Below are 18,080 nucleotides of genomic sequence, written 5' to 3'. Positions count from 1 at the left end.
GCCGGCGTTGGTTCAAGGAAGAAGAAGAATAAGAAGATTGGGTTGTCAAAAAGCCATTCCTTCAGTAACGGGTGCCAAACGCTTGTATAAAAATAATGACGCTTTTTCACCGTGTTCTAAATTTTTATGCCCTCATTTTTGCAAGATGATGAATCCGTGGTTATCCTGACTCCTCAAGTTTGTGGTAAAATTTGCTATCTTACGTCTGCACCAAGGTTCGTTCTTTTTAGCGGATACCAACAACTGATTCCGGGATGGGGTTTCAAACTAAAGATCAAGTGACGCACAAAGATCAAAGAGTGGATGACGTGTTTTTGAATCATCAGTCTCCTCACTGGTTTGATGCAGCTCCCCACGAATTATTCTCCTGTGCCAACCACTTCATCTCAGTGTAGCACTTGCAACCTACGTAGTCAATTACTTGCTGCATGTTTCCTATCTCTGTTTTCGTCTACAGTTTTTGTCCTCTACGGCTCCCTCTAGTACCATGAAGTCATTCCCTGATGTCTTAACAGATGTCCTATCATCCTGTCCCTTCTCCTTGTCAATACTTTCTACATATTCCTTATCTCTCCGATTTTGCGCAGAACATCCTCATTCTTTACGTTATTAGTCCACCTAATTTTCAAAATGCATCTGTAGTACCACATCTCAAATGCTTCGATTTTCTTCTGTTCTGGTTTTCCCATAGTCCATATTTCACTACCATCGAATGCTGTGCTCCAAACGTACGTTCTCAGAAATTTCTTCCTCAAATCAAGGCTTATGTTTGATATTAGTAGAGTCCTCTTCGCCAGGAATGCCCATGTTACCCTGCTCCGACCGTCATTGGTCATTTTACTGCTTATATAGTGGAATTCCTTAACCTCATCTGCTTCGTGGCCATCAATCTTGATGTTAAGATTCTGGCTGATTTCAGTTCTGCCACGTCTCATTATTTTGGCCTTTCTTCGATTTACTTCCAAGCGATATTCTGTACTCATTAGAACGTTCATTCCATTCAGGAGAACATGTAATTCTTCACTTTCACTTACGATAGCAACGTCATGAGCGAATTTTATGATTGATATCCTTTCACTTTGAATTTTAAGTCCACTTCTGACACTTCCTTTTCTTTCCATCAATGCTTCTACTATGCACAAATTGAACACTAGGGGCGAAGTATTACATCCCTGTCTTACACCCGTATCAATCTGAGCAATTCGTTCTTGATCGTCCACTCCTACTTTTCTCTCTTGGCTCTTGTACATATTCCGTATTGCCCGCCTCTCCCTATAGCTTACCCCTATTTTTCTTAGAATTTCAAACATGTTGCACCATTTTACACTGACGAACGCTTTTTTCGGGTCGACAAATCTATGGACGTGTCTTGCTTTTTCTTTAGTCTTGCTTCAATTATCAGCCGAAATGATAGAATTGCCTCTCTGGTGCCTCTACCTTCCCCGAAGCCAAACTGATCGTCATCCAACACATCTTCAATTTTATTTTCCATTCTTCTGTATATTATTCTTGTAGGTAACTTGGATGCTTGAGCTGTTAAACTGATTGTGCGGTAATTCTCGCTCTTGTCAGCTCTTGCAGTCTTCGGTATTGTGTGGATGATATTTTTCCGAAAATCAGATAGCATGTCGCCAGGCTCATACGTTGTACACACCAACGTCAATAGTGGTTTTGTCGCCACTTCCCTCAATGATTTTTAAAAATTCTGGTAGAATGTTATCTGTCTCTTCTGCCTTTTACCTTAAGTCCTCTAAAGCTCTCCTGATTCTAATAAGGGATCCTCTACCTCTTCTAAATCGATTTCTGTTTCTTATCCTATCACATCAGACAAATCTTCCTCCTCATAGAGGCCTTCAATGTATCCTTTCCACCTACCCGCTCTGTCCTCGGCATTTAACAGTGGAATTCCCGTTGCACTCTTAATGTTATCACACCGGATTTTAATTTCACCGAAGGTGGTTTTGACTTTCTTACGTGCTGAGTCTGTTCTTCTGATAATAATTTCTTTTCCGGTTTCATCACATTTTTCATGTAGACATTTCGTCTTCGCTTCCCTACATTTCCTATTTATTTTATTCCTCAGCGACATGCATTTCTGTATTTCTGAATTTCCGTAAACATTTTTGTTCCTTCTTCTTTCATGGATGACCTGAAGAATTTCTCCTATTAGCCATGGATTCTTCGCAGTTACCTTCTTTGTACGTATGTTTTCCTTTCCAGCTTCTGTAATTGCTCTTTTTGAAGAGGTTCACTCCTCTTCAACTGTACTGCCTAGCGAACTATTCCTTGTTGCTGTATCTATAGCCTTAGAGAACTTCCAGCTTATCTCGTCATTCCTTCGTACTTCCGTATCCCACTCTGATTCTTCCTGACTAATCTCTTCCGCCTCTTCTTTATCACTACTAAATTGTGATCTGTTTCTATATCTGCTTCTGTGTATGCCTTACTATCCAGTATCTGAGTTCGGTATATCTACCTGACCATGATGTAATCTAACTGAAATTTTCCCGTATCACCAGGCGTTTCCAATCTCCTCCCGTTGTGATTCTTGAACAGAGTATTAGCTAAAGCAACCTGAGATTTTTTACAGAACTCAATTAGTCTTTCTCCTCTCTCATTCCTTGTCGCAAGCCCACATTCTACTGTAACCTTTTCTTCTGCTCCTTCCCCTATAATTGCATTCCAGTCCCCAATGACTATTAGATTTTCATCTCCCTTTACGTACTGTATTACCCTTTCAGTATCCTCGTATACTTTCTCCATCTCTTCATCTTCAGCTTGCGACGTCGGCATGTTTATCTGAACTGTGGATGATACACTCTCACAATTGTGAACATCCGTTACACACCAAGAAGAAAAGTTGAGAAAAAAATCGTGCAGTTCATGAAAGGATGTAGTACATTCAAAGAAAAGTCAGTACTAAAAAACTGAGAAATTGGGTGCAGAGAGATAAGCACAGAAGATCATACAGCTGGAGATATACGGTTACGACGCACGTTGTACAGTGTGTCATCTCCAGACGAAATCCAGAAGCATTTCTGTCCTCAAGACTATGACATAGGAGCTTCAATCACTGTACTGTGGAGCGGAAATGTTGATATTCTAATACTAGTGTGATATGTCACTTTTCAATAACTGCACTTCAACAGGCATGCTACAGGCTACTGCATTTCATTATGAACTTCTTTCAAGTGAGAGCCAATTTGTAAGAGAAATGTGCTCAGTACACAATAATCTATTTTAGAAATCTATCCTACCGTGTACTTGGCATTATATTGGTGGCGTTGAAGCAATTTAACTATCAATATTTATTAAAGGACATGTTGAAGTTCTCCATCTCAGCTGTTTTTCACAAGTATTCAGTTTATTCTATCTTGCGCGATTGGCCAATTTGTGCCCCACATGTTATTTTTAAGTAAAACCCACGAAGAAACAGATCAGATACAAAGTGTGACTTTCTGACATAGAAAAATAAAATTGTAGTTGCAAGCCTAGATGTGTTTTTCCCCTTTATTGTTACTGTTCTCCCATGTGGGTGGAGGGCTGTCAGCGGTGTAATATTTCACTCTACAGCCAAGAGGTTCTTTAAAAATTTAGCAAGGACGAGGTAAAGATGATAAGGACTTCTTTGCTTTTTTAAATTGAAAAATCAAAAACGGACATACGAAAGAAACGAAAATACATACATTTAAAAAAAAACTACAGAATGGTAAAATTCTTCAGGGGAAAAGAGCAGAAGCGCTGCGCTTGCACTGAAATCTTGATGGACTTGCACTGTGAGAAAAGTATTTCAGGAGAGAGGGGGCGGTAATAAGTTCTGTAGGCCTGAGGAGTAGGGAAAATTACTGAAAATGAGGATAGGCGTTTTGGTGGATAGTTGGGGGGGGGGGGGAGGGGGTAGGGGTTTCTTTACGGGTAGGATAGTGGTAAGAAGAGGAAAGGGATGGGGATGGGTGGAGAGGGATATGGAGAGAGGAGCTCCTGCTGTGGCGTGGGAAAGGGGTGAAGATTTAAACTTGGTATCAGGGAGGATCTCATTGTCTGGAATTGGGAGTTGGCTGAATGTGCGATGGCATAGGATGTGGAATGCGTGTAGCTGAAGAGCCCGTGGGAGCTGTATGCAAAGGCGCGGCAGCATAGCGGGGTTGGTGATCAGAGGAGACACAATGGCGTTATAGGAATCTAGATTGCGGATAGTATAGGAAATGAAGAGTGCGTGAGGAGGAGTGAGGATGTGATGAAGTGGTAGAGATTCCATGTGAGGAAGGATAAGCTTATGTGGAAAGCGAGACGGTGTGCATGGCGTTCTGGGATGTGAAAGAACGGTGGTGGGGCGGGAAGTGTTGAAACGTGCGGGTGTCACAATTAAAACCATAAGCATGCTGTGTCCAGTAGTAACTAATGCCACGTTATAGGACACTATAGGTTGTTGGTTACCAATTCTTCACGCCGAAACAGTCATAGCTAAGATACAGCAATCTGAATCAGTGTCTCCATAGGTTGATACATGAGTCAGTGAGTCAGAGACGTAATGTAGTAGCGAATATTAAAAGGTCGAAGATGAAAAAAATTCTACAGTGAACAGTACGCCAAGGTTCAAATGCGTATGGAGAGTGCCGTGAAATGCAGGAAGAGGAGGCGAGTCTCTATTACATCATTATAGATATATATGTGGATACAAACTATATATGTCACTGAAGATAGCTTACGTTCAGAATCAGAATAGTTACTGTAAAAGTGGTGCAAAAAATACAAAAGTAAAAATATATTAAGGCATTGGTAAAAGTTGTTTTCTATATTAAAATAAAGATATGTGGAAAAGAAAAATATAATCAGTTTACAATTTTCGGATCAAGAATCTAACCTCATCTTACGTAAAGATGATCAGCTACTAGCAGCTAATACTGCTAATGCTGCATCAAGTAAAGAGTGTATGTATCAGCCAAAAATGTGTGGTTCTTTTTCATACGTTCCCAGACCATGCTACGAGAATTTTTATACAATATACATTTTACTGTTGTGTCTATACCCAGTCACTTATTTTCTTCTGTATTAAGCTGCCTCTGTTCATATTTTAAATATTGACTACAATATATTTTAGGTCGTTATACATTGGTGTCCAAAATTAAAGCAAAAATTAGAAATTCTGCAAGATTGCCTTTATTTTGTCACAAAAAGTATAAACCGATGATAGTAAAGCAAAAACAATCTAATGAATACAGAACGCAAACAGATGCAACAAACGTAACGATAGACAAAATTGTTCTTCGTTTTTTCCAACTTAACGGATTTGCACATTCATTCCGACAACTGATTATTGGGTTCACTATGCGATGTGACCACCTCTGGGACCAATACAGGCCAGACAATGACGGAGCATGCTGTGAATGATGTCATCAAACTCATGTTGAGGCAGTAACGCGCGTTATTCCTGCAGAGATGCTCGCAGGCTTTGAGAATGGTGGTGGATGCTGACGTGATGCAACCCCTCTCCCTAGTACATCCCAGACGTGCTCTATGAGGTTCAAATCGGGAGAGCGAGCAGGCCATGGCATGAGTGCAATATCTTCTAAGAAAACATCAACCACCCGTGCTCTACGAGGTCGAGCATAATCGGCCATTAATACGAAGTCTGGGCCCACAGCACCTCGTAACAACAGTAAATGAGGTCCAAAAATCTCGTGACGATACCTAACAGCAGTTAAACCTTACCGAGTCACCCGTAAAATTTCATGAAGACGGGTTCGTGTGGTAAACATAATCCCTTCCCACACCATTAGGGATCCTCTTCGATCTCGGTCTCTTTCCACAATGTTTGCCTGTGTTCCAAGATCCATCTAGATACGAATTCATCGAGGATCACTCTCCAGAATAAATCGGGACTCATCCGTGAAAACAACATTGGCTCAGTGTTCGAGCGTCAGGGGTGGCATGCTGATGACTCCACTCTAGACGTTCCCTGCTGTCAACACGTGTCAAAGGTACACATACAGGAGTCGTCTCCGACAGTAAGGATCACCGCGCCGAAGCCTTCTGCACACGGTTTTGTCTCGATACAACACGTCCAGTGGATGCTGCGAGCTCACATGCCAGTTTCCATGCAATACTAAGGCGGTGATGTGCCCTTATAGCCAAGTAACGGTCCTCTCTTTCGAAGTTACACGTGGTCGGCCCTACCCTGTTCTTCGGGATGCAGTTTCGGTATCTATAAACTTTCGCCACATGCGAGAAACAACAGAGTGATTCACATTAAGCCAGCGGGCCAAATTAGTTTGCGAGTGTCCTGCTTTCCTTCTTTCTATGGCTGTCCACCGTATAGAATCTGGTAGGTATCTTCTCTGTGCCATACTGCACCGTCTGTGACTGCGCGCACAGCTATCTTGGGGCTACCCGGCGAACACTACCTCGCTTCATAGGTTCCCTGACGTCATCGTTGGCATAGTTATCTGTTGATCGAAATGCAGAACACGACCGTACGGACATCTGATTGACAGTCAATATGATTATATTGTGGCTTAGACACAGGACGGGGAAACAGTGGTTTGCTGCTTTAATTTTGGACACTAGTGTATAATATATGATATGCGATATTAGCGGCTACTAGTCAACCCCCTTCCCCTCTCGACCCCCCCGCCTCCCCTCTCGTCCTTAAAGTAACGTAGCCTTTAGATCCATGATGCTAAATTTCAAAATGATTATTTTATATTTTTTCACACGTCTTTCTTTCGCTGTAACAAATAACTTTTGTCACTTTCTTAATTATCTTTATGTTGGTGTTTTGTTACTTGAAAATTTTCGTGTGTCACCCGGCGAGCCAAGTATTACAGTAGCTATTGTGACTGATGAATGTCGCTTTATATCTAAAATAAACATTATTTATCACGTATATGTAGTTATGTAGTCACGGGCTACGTTTCTAATCGTGTGGCTTAGTTGTATTTCTAGTTATTTTACGCCCATAAGGTGACATACATCCTTCCCCCAATTTCCTGAATTTCGCCGCATTCTGCAGGATCATTTGATTTCTTGGCACATTGTTCGTCATAGACTTTCTTTTCTTAGCACGTTACGTCTCACGTGTCGATCTGTGGACATAGTGATTGAAAGTGCTGTATGTTAGTTGTTACTGTTTTATGCGTGGACGGAAGTGACAGCTGGCCTTCAAATGGCTCTGAGCAGTACGGGACTTCACATTTGAGGTGATCAGTGTCCTAGAACTTAGAACTACGTAAACATGACTAACTTAAGAACGCCACACATATCCATGCCCGAGGCAGGATTCGAACCTGAAACCGTAGCAGCAGCGCGGTTCCGGACTGAAGCGACTAGAATTTCTCGGTCACAGCGGCCGGCTTACAGCTGGCGTCAACCAATGACAGCGAGGGTATTATTCGTTATGACGACGCTTATTACTGCACACAGCATGCTTTCTGGTTGTCTTCTGACGCCCGCCGTTATATGCTCGCTTTCTGATCGACTATTTCTGTTCGTCAATAAGCCAAATGTGTACTTCTATCTTTTTTGATAGACCGCTCTTGAAAATGGTCGAAATTGGCCGATCGTGCAAGATAAAATAAACTGAATACTTGTGAAAAACAGCCAAGGTGAAAAACTTCAAAATGTCCTTTAATAAATATATGGTTACGATACCAACATGAAGAAAATACTAATATTTACTTTTTAACTAGGTGGATAGAGTAGTTTCTTCGGTATTAATTTCATAAAATCACCCAAGTACGTAAGTCTAGATTTCAGTGGCGGATGCATGAAGTCCAATCCACGATTCGGAAGTTCCGGTTTAGATGATAGTCCAATTTTTCAAATTCTAATGAAATTATTAACATGATACAATGTTAACAATTTCAGAACGTTTTTATTTAAAGTACTGTGAAATAACGAACTAATACCTGGGAGTTCATGTCTGTTTGTTTAGAAACAACACAAACGCTTCGCGACAACTTAAGCTGACACAAAAAATTCGAAGTGACGATGACCATTCCCAATGCATGCCTTACAATACAGTGCATTAATTTTATCCGATTCAGCTTCTAGAGTAAAATTGTGCCACAGCTACTTCATATAGGCTCACAGGTAAATATTCGCTGTCGATACGTTCGAAGCTACTGTGTATCGTACTGGAAGAGTGCACCAGGTTTAGGATCCCAGAACATAAGCAGTATCGGCTGATAGTCACTTTCGACCACTGATACCTGCTATCACCTGGAATATTTATTCCTTAACTTTGATTCCTTTTTTCGAAACATTCAAGCAAGTACCTTGTAACATCTGTATAATTTAGTCTCTGAAGGCGTCGGACATTCTGTACATGTTGCTGAAATAGTTTAAAGACTACATTTTCGATCAGTTTAGCCAGGAATAATTTCCCTTTGTCTACGGTTTCTGGAACTTAAAGGTGGACATTGCTTCCTGAGTTTACGCGTTTTCTACTACTATATTCGGCGCTGCACCTTTATTTTATCTAAATGAAACGTAGAACATTTTTCAACTTACTTTACCTTCTATGACCGTAACGTCACTTTGGTCTCTAGTTGGTAGAGACCTAACTTTATTATAAAATAGTTCAAATGGCTCTGACCACTATGGGACTTAACATCGGAGGTCATCAGTCCCCAAGAAGGTAGAACTCACCTACGGACATCACATACACCCATGCCCGAGGCAGGATTCGAACCTGCGATCGTAGCGGTCGCGCGGTTCCACACTGAAGCGCCTAGAACCGCTCGGCCACATCGACCGGCCACTTTATGGACAATGTAAAGCCAGTAATAAGCAATATATTGAACAGCCGTATTATAATCAATAAATCTTCATCGCTGTTGGGGAAAAGCAGTTGGTCACGAGGTACTTTTCCCGCATATTTAGTTTATTAATTAAAAGTAATTATATTAAATATGTCTAAAATATGCTGTACCCATTCATAGGAGAACTTGCGTTAAGTGAAACACTGAACGGCTATTTTCAACAAGATGGTGTAACCGCGCATACAGCTCGCGTTTCACTGTCACTGCTTCCTGATGTTTTTGGTGATCGCATAATTTCACAGGAAATTTCGCGTCTACGATTGCCTGACCTGACACCACCTGACTTTTTCTTCTGGAGTGCAGCGAAAGCAACTGTATATAAAAACCGTCCATAATCCATTGATGAACTGAAAACTGCAATATCCACTTTCACTGCTTCTGTTGCGGAAGAAATGTTACAGCCTGTGTTTGGAAACATGATTAGACGAATTGAATTGTGTATTCAGCAACAGAGGGGACACTTCCAACATTTAATGTGAACATTTGCAAGTAAAAATGAATATTCAATAAATTAATAACTTGTATTTCACTGAGTTTCTTTTCAGTGTGTTCATTCCGGCATACGGCACGCGCGGCTAGCAATCATACGGCACTGCGGAAAGACTTTTTCAACACCCCGCGGCGTATAGTTAATGGAAGATACAGTTCTAGACATACGCTTTATCATCAGCAGTGGAAATACTGCAGAATACAATGCAATCCGTTTCCTTCTACGAGTAACGCTATGAACAAGATAATGACACGTAGACATTACGAACACTATGGTGACTCTGACAATATGCATTTATGCATATTCAGTCGAAGTGCCTGGATTTCAGTTTTTTCTTATTTTTCTGGGAGGACACTATCTCGTTATTAACGTCTTTGGACCGAACAAAAATTTAGACTAGAAGGTTATGGGCGGAAACAGACTTTAGAATGTCAGACCTCAATGGTAATAGGCCTACAAGAATTTTCAATGATGTGAGAAATATTCCTACGTAATGCGCCAAACATAAACTTATTACTGTTATGACAAATTCATAGCTTCCCTATCACAAACTATGAGCTTTCAATTTAAACTAACCCTCGCACTACGATGTAGAAAGGAAGTTTTGTGAACTTCAGTACGTCCTTCACTGATTCATTGACTGAATCATAGTTGAATGCAATTAATCAGGCTGAACATTTTCCCGTTACAGTATATTTTCCACATTATTATTGAATTACGGTGATCTACCAATGATATCAAATGATAGTATAGCTTGAGAAACTTACCTTTACTACACTGTAGTTTCCCGGCAAGATTCTGGAAAGAAATAAATGAACATTGGTGTTAAAGGTTCCTTAGGAAGTTATTTTTAAGAAAGCGAGGGTATGTAGAATGCAAAACTGAAACGAGTTCACTGTGTCATAGAGTTCCTACTAGTACCGCTATAAAGTAGATACAGTTACGAGTCTGAAACGGGTGAGACATTTCTTTCGTCGATGAAAAAAAAAAATTGTGGGGTGCGACTTACCTTGGACTTTGAACAGACTACGTCCATCGCAGAGCCCCTTAGCCTGTTGATATTGCAGTGACACTGTATTAAGCTGCTCTGGCCACTGACTGTATGTAGTCCTATCAATAAAACCACAAGGAGTAGCTCAACCATGGAGCCAACAGGCGAGATTGAAACCACGAACATTGCAGCCTGTGAAGCAGAAACAATAAAGCAAGTCTCATAGAAGACTTTATCAAACATATATTCACTGTAACTATTACGGTATAAAATTTGCAAAATTATTTCGAACTTTTCGAAAGCATGTATGAACAAGAAACGTTATACAATTTCTTCTCGTTTCCACCAGTCGGCGGTTGTCATTGGTTACATCTACCATGGTTCTCGATTAACCGATATCAGCTGTTTGTTTATAATCACGACATAATTTATCTACGAAGAGAATGTTTACTGCGTGTATTGCGCGGGTGATAGACATAACGGCGTACTTGATCATAGGCTTGCTCGTGAGGAAGGAATTGATTAATCGAAACACTTTTAAGCGTAAAGTTACAGTTGATGATGTGGCTGTTTCGCATTTTCATAGTGGCGGTCTACTTCATCGATTCCTTGTAACTCTATAAATTATCTCTTTATCGGTATTCCAGTAAAGGGAAGGGTGAGGGTACATGATGATGAGGGAATGGTTAGGAGACCGGGATAAAAGAGAAGAGTTCTACGTTTCTCTAACGTAGGAACTCGGCAATCCCAAGCTGTCTCCAATAGAACGCACAATAAGTAGCTTTGTTGCATAGAAAGAACCCGCCTAAAAGACTGTGAGTTAATAACAATACCGACGTATCACACGTTTGCTCCTCAAACTCCTTTCAGAAAGCAGGTGTTTCGTCTAACAAATTTTCTCTGTCGTGTTACCCTTCATTATACTGCACACTGCAAACCGACGGTGACGATCAACAGCGACAAAAAGGCTAATTACGTCGTCGTTAAACAACTGCCTTAATTCAGGAACTCTCACGACATAACTAGAGCTGGGGAAGTGATACGGTTCCTGAAAGATTGCAATAAATTTTAATTTAAACGTATCAAACGAATATTTCATTCCATATGATTAAATGGTGAACTGAATCATGTAAACCTAGCGACCTTGCAACAACGTAATATGAGGCATATAAATACTGAGTACCACACTTGTATCCTGGGGGACTTTTATCCTCTTCTTAGAGACCAATAACGTGATTTGCTATATCAGGGTATTACTGATTTCTTTCTTTAACTTTGCCTTGTAAAGGCGAGAGGTACACAATAATTGATTAATGGATCAAATAGCTGGGAGATAACGACTCGGCGGGAGAGAGCGGTCGTGGTGGTGGTTGTGGTAGTGTTGGTGAAGAGGTAATGGCTGTTAAGGCGTGGAAATCGGGATATTATGCTACTGTGTGTTCTACGCGTCCTATGCCATCAAAGTAGCGAACCTCTTCCACCGCTCCAGTTAAGGAAAAAACAAATAACAAAACTTACTTTGGGCTATATTGTACACCCTGAAGATAGTATTGTGTACTTTTTTAAGTAAAAAAATTGTACCCAGAGGACACTACAAGGTATCGAAGGAGTGCGAGGGCAGATGGTAGGAGCTTTGAATACCACGATTTTCAACCTGAAATTTCAAAAACAGCTTTGAAACTGATGTTATTGTCTAGCGTAGTTGAGATGGGTTGTTTGGGGGAAGAGACCAAACTGCCAGGTCATCGGTCTCATCGGATTAGGGAAGGACGGGGAAGGAAATCGGCCGTGCCCTTTCAAAGGAACCATCTCGGCATTTGCTGGGGAGATTTAGGGAAATCACGGAAAACCTAAATCAGGATGGCCGGACGCGGGATTGAACCGTCGTCCTCCAGAATGCGAGTCCAGTATGCTAACCACTGCGCCACCTCACTCGGTCTAGCGTAGTTCATAGGGATATTTAAAAAAAGTAGTTTTTAATAAAATGATGGCACTTTTTAGTAAAAGCCAATATTTTCGACAACAACGTTGTTACAAGAACCTGCGCCAATCGAAATTGAAAAATATCGCGAAAATCCTACGTACTACAGTGGAATAAACGCCAGCTCACAAGTTTAGAAAAGGTATAACGTAATCGAATGTATATTTCATGAGTAATAGCTCCCGCCAACTTAAAAGTGTTATTTTGAAAACAAGCTTTTAAAGCTTCAACTTCTGTTTTTCAGTGTTGAATTTGAACAAACATTCAGTTGGTAATGCGACCACCGATAAATTGTCCCTTTTTTCGCCGATATCGAAACACTCTCACTTTGACGAAATTATATCGGTTAACTGGCTTCCACTTACCGATCGAAGTGTTTTTTGCACGATTGGGAGTACTTTTCGAACATTTCCATCCGTACAACCGTATAAATGCGTTTCTTTTTTAATCTTCAACTACTCACGTTTTACTCGTACTTTGTATATAAAACAATCGAAATGATATATTTAGCAGACGCGAGGTAAGCACGTGCTTTCAGACTGTTTACCATAAACGAATCATGCTACGAAGAGGACTGCTGTTCAGAAGAGTAGTTTAGTTGATACTAATGCCCTTTCTAATAGTATCCGATAACTGGACGCCTATTCCGCAGATAACTGTTGTAGTAATACATCGGTAGCATTCGAGCACTCGGATGCGCTAGATCCACATGCAGTAAATCACGGTTTTAACATATTATATCTAAGGAACATCGTAAGCCAATGAAAACCTAGGCTCAAAAATAATTTCGACCCGGTTCTACTCCCTTCCATCGATATACTTGCTACGCGGGAGAAACTATTTAAATTACTTAAACATAGTATCTGTCCTCGTGAAATCCTTTTCAGTACGGTAAACATACGTCCGTCGTTTCTTACGTACCTTGGTCGTGCTCGCCGCAGGAGTTTAATGCTGCTGTGCCGTTGTCAAGGAGCGGTGGTCTAGGCCGCGAGGCCCATAGTACGTTTGGAAGAAATTCCAGCTGCCTGGAGACTCCCGTTACACACCCGCCCTGCACACTGAGCACGTCTCGTAACTGTCTTCAACGATCTGTCCGTCCGGACTGCTCTTCAGCAAACAGCAATTAGGGCTCGTCGTCAGCGCCTTCCGCCTGAATGATATCACGCAGACTCACTGCTCTCTACCCAACAGATTACTGCGCAAGCAGAAAGTGGAATTAGAATGCAACATATAAAATGAATTTTCTTACAGTTGGGGGGAAGTTAACCAAACTTTGAGACTTCGCCAGTAGGTTGCATTCTTAGCGCTTGAACAATGATTCCTGAAAAATTAAGAAATAGCCCAGGCCGCAAATCAGTACCTCATTCTGAGTTTTATTCACTTTTCTTTAGCCTTTGGCACAGCAAATTATGTATGCTTACGTTCAAATACACACAACAAATTAAGTACAAAAGTGGAAATAATAAAAATAAAAGGATATAGACCACAGAAGTCGCAAACAGTTATATAACTTCGTGTAAAGTATTTGATCACCGTTTTGGTCACAATGATGACGTAAGACGGCTGATCAGAGTAGGCCCGTAAAGGGAATGCTGCTGTAATGTGGAAGATGGTTTCTCGATAGGCACCGGATTGGTAAGTTAGTGAAGTTGCTTTTGCCCATTTTCTGTGGTCTGTTCATATCCTGTTGTGAATGACCCATATTTTCTGGGGAAAATAGATGCCTGGGTGTTTTCTGTGATACAGGAATGCCGTAAAGACGCACTGCAGTTTCCGAATATTTTTTCCGTGGTGCGGTAAAATTGTTGCCAATTACACTGAAGAGGCAAAGAAACTGGTAAACTTGCCTAACATCGTGTAGGGATTCCGCGAGCACGCGGAAGAGCCAGCACGTCGCAAGGCATCACAGATATGCCCAATAATGTTCATGTCTGGGGTGTTTGGTGGCAAGTGGAAGTGTTTAAACGCAAAAGAGTGTTCCTGGAGCCACACTGTAGTAATTCTGGAAGTGTGTGGTGTCGCATTGTCCTGCTGTAATTGCCCAAGTCCGTCGGAATGCACAACGGACATGAATGGATGCAGGTGATCAAACAGGATGCTTACGTACATGTCACCTGTCAGAGTTGTATTTAGACGTATGAGGGGTCCCATATCACTCCAACTGCACACGTTCCACGCCATTACAGAGCCTCCACCAGCTTGAACAGTCCTCTCCTGATATGGAGGGTCCATGGGTTCATGAGGTTGTCTCCATACCAGTACACGTCCATCCGCTCGATACAATTTGAAACGAGACTCGTCCGACTAGGCAACATGTTTCCAGTCATTAAGAGTCCATTGTCGGTATTGTCGGGCTCAGGAGAAGCGTAAAGCTTTGCTTCGTGCAGTCATCAAGGGAACATGAGTGGACTTCGACTCCGACAGCCCATATCGATGATGTTTCGTTGAGTGGTTCCCACATTGACGTTGATGGCCCAGCATTGAAATCTGCAGCAATTTGTGGAAGGATTGCACCTCTGTTACACTGAAAGATTCTCTTCAGTCGTCTTGCAGGTTCTTTTTCCAGCCACAGCAATGTCGAGATTCGATGTTTTACCGGATTCCTGATATTGACGGTACACTCGTGAAATGGTCGAACGAGAAAGTCACGGAGATTCTGTGTCCCATCGCTCGTTCGCCGACTGTAACTGCAAGTACAAACTCACTTAAATGTTGACAACCGGCCAGTGTAGTGATAGTAACCGATCTAACAACTGCACCAGACACTTGTTGTCTTACACAGGCGTTGCCGAACGCAGAGCAGTATTCTGCCTGTTTACATGTCTCTGTATGCCTACGCCAGTTTCTTTAGCGCATCGTTGCATTTTTCTAGACCTTCAGTTTGCAGGGGCTCTTGGGCGTTGCCTGTTCCCACACCTTCAAACAGATGGAGATTTGGGAGCGTAGGATAACTTCGTAGTTACATGTATGACGAGAACATGGTCCCGTTTTACATGGGTCGGATGAAGTGAACGAGTGAAGTGTGCCGGTAAAAAAGTGGTTCCGTATGTTATATGCAATGTCGCTTCTTTGCGTGGGTAATATTGAGCTACACTGGTGCACTGTAGTGTCTAGCAGTATACGGAAGTCTCAGAACTGCAATTCGGAGAGTAGGGGCCAAGGATACACATTTGGAATTACAACTAGCAGAAGACAGTTCGATGTTTCGTGACTGCCTTCGTCAGATATGACCTAACCTTGAAATTCTGTCCAGTGTCAAAGGAGATACGATGGTGGTTCATTTTGCGGGACAATAAAGCTCGCAAAAATGCTGTAAATTTCTGGTTCGCGAGTTAGCTGTTTAAGTAGAAACGTGCTAATACGTAGAAACGTGTTGCCTTTCGTTAGGATGGGCCATGTTCAGATAACTACTGGCAAAAGTATAGTTTAAGAGCGTTTAATTCCTTGGCAATACTTCATCTACTGTTCCCATGGCATTCTGACAGTCAACGGCATTCTCGAATTCTGTGGACTCTGTGTCAGACATGTCGGTGATATTACGACTTGAAAGAAATGGAGCTAGAACAGATTCTTGACGGAGCCCACTGTTAACTTTTTAATTCAGCAAAAATTTAAAAATGTTGATGTACTCAGTTGCCATAAGCGTTTTCAGTCTGTGTTCCAATGCTTCTCAATTGCATCATTATGGCATCCATAATTTGTGTACAGTACAGTTCACTTAGAAGATATACGGATTGACAAACTGAGCCCATTTACAAAAATCTGAATATTCTTAGGGACACTTAGAATAATCTGAAACCGTGAAGAAACTCGGAAGACATGTTTTTCCTTTAAGGATTGCGTGCTGCAGTCGGGAAAAATTGGATCCGTTAGAGAATCACTTTGTTGTCCGTTTGTGTGTCTGTTTGTCTGTCTGTCTGTTGTGACACCTTTTCCTGAAGAAGAGATAACGGTATCAAGTTGAAATTTATATCAAATACCAATATCTGCGATCCCTTGGCGGTCGATGAAATCAAGAGATACGACCATTTATGTCACGTGTTTGTATACACGACAACTCACTTGCATAATTAAGTTGTACTGAACCCTCAAAACACGAGCTCCTCTCGAAAGCGTTCGTCTTTTCTTTTTTAATGCCATGTATCAAGCAATGGTACCCATTACTACTGATATCACAGATTTCCGGCTTGTGGGCTGCTTAATCACGGTTTAAAAAGAAACAGTAACCATAGTGTTTAACACAGCTATTCACTTCGTAGAGACGATATTTCAAACAGAATGATGCAAAGGAAAATTCTGGGAGCTATTAAAGGCATGATCACCCGGCACAGAAATTGCGTGGGATAATCACTAATCCAACACAGTACGAGCTTTGCTGCCCTGTGTTATAAGACGGTAACGAGGAAACCCTTTTTGTGCCTCAACAGTTTCTTCAGTCTATATAATTTATGATTATTTGACAGCCCTAAACGTATTCTGGATGTCGACAGCTGTAGTTCGTCTTGTGCCAACATCATGTTCAACTCGTTCTTAAGCCATTTACTCCCCGGTTTCGTGGATGAAGGGCGCAATGGAGAAATCAGCCACTTCAGTTTCACAAACATATTCGAACCTTCAGCGGTAGGAAAGCTGGCAACTATATACATCCAGTTTTATCAAACTGGAAAGCAGCTGCTGCGAAAAGGAAGACAAGACACCTCGATTCAGACCTCAAGACGGCTGAAGAAAGAAGCGGAAAGTCTTAAGAGGACGCGTGACATTGTTTAACGTAACCCTCCACAATGAAGAACTACCGAAGAACGTCCTTGGACATTTGATACATAATCAACAGATACCAGAGAACTGCGCTTTTAATTGAAAGCCTCTAGTGAACGGTAGAGACTATCATCTAGAAGACTGAGAGGTTCTTATAGAGAGGTACCAATTCAGTTGAACACTGGACATTACAGAAATACACAAAAAGCGATTTAGTAAAATGACAACTTAAAAGAATATAAAACTTAAGGGAACCTGAACTCTACACGAATTCTACAACTCATACCATAGTTCTTCAGGCAATAATAATATAACACTTGATACATTTCCACCCGTGCTCGAAAAGAATTTCCTACTCTTTGTTGGATGCTGTTAACATTCCTGGATTTCTTTTCTATGCGTAGATACCATGTCAAATTTCTCAATTCCACTCACATCAACAATTTAGAAAGATGGAAGAACAAGCATATTTTCTAAGTCGAAGTATACAAAACAGTTACTGCTCATGTTAATTTCTGGTTGCTGTATCTTTTATTTCATGGAAGTATGTCCCACTTTTACAACCAAATGAAAGGCAGTTTTTTTTCCGTATGTGTTTCGTTTCTTGTATTTATGAACCACCTTCAGTGGACTGTAATATATTTGCTTCTAATGCATTACGTAGTAGTTACAAGCTGGTTACCATGTGCTGATTTCTCATGTTACAGTATTTTTTTCACGCTAGAAGCAACATGACAATATCAGGCGAAATAATTTGAGTATCGGAACTAGGGGTCGCAGATGAATATTTACGACGCTATACCAGCGAGAAAAATTTGCTACGACACAATTATGTTAATTAAGTGGTGGAAAATCTGTGTACGAGATTATATGCATTTTTATTTACTTGAAATATGAAAGGTCGACATGTTATTGATTTCATTTCTAAAGAAGTGCTTTATGGTAATTCAGCTAAGTATGATACAGGCGTGAGTGATGCTTTAATTTTTTCTTGTTCTCATCGTGACGATTCATTAGTGCAATCATCTTATTTAGGTATAA

The 18,080-nt window shown here is 41.1% G+C and overlaps 1 protein-coding gene across 1 annotated transcript in view; it reads right to left on the bottom strand.

Annotated features, from left to right (window-relative positions):
- Positions 1-13,454, bottom strand: part of LOC124775438 (collectin-11-like) — a 59,913-nt gene extending 46,459 nt beyond the window's left edge. Inside the window, exons 1-3 of the mRNA XM_047250271.1 lie at positions 13,206-13,454; positions 10,322-10,495; positions 10,080-10,110 (exon numbers count right to left, since the gene is read on the bottom strand). Coding sequence (XP_047106227.1) covers positions 10,080-10,110; positions 10,322-10,489 — 199 coding nt within the window. The 5' untranslated portion in view covers positions 10,490-10,495; positions 13,206-13,454. The remainder of the gene's footprint in view (positions 1-10,079; positions 10,111-10,321; positions 10,496-13,205) is intronic.
- Between the last annotated feature and the right edge of the window lie 4,626 nt (positions 13,455-18,080).

The sequence above is a fragment of the Schistocerca piceifrons genome, chromosome 2 (genome assembly GCF_021461385.2).
Source record: "Schistocerca piceifrons isolate TAMUIC-IGC-003096 chromosome 2, iqSchPice1.1, whole genome shotgun sequence".
Lineage (NCBI taxonomy): Eukaryota > Metazoa > Arthropoda > Insecta > Orthoptera > Acrididae > Schistocerca > Schistocerca piceifrons.
The sequence above is the reverse complement of the archived record's forward strand: the minus strand, read 5'-3'. Positions and strand labels throughout refer to the sequence as shown.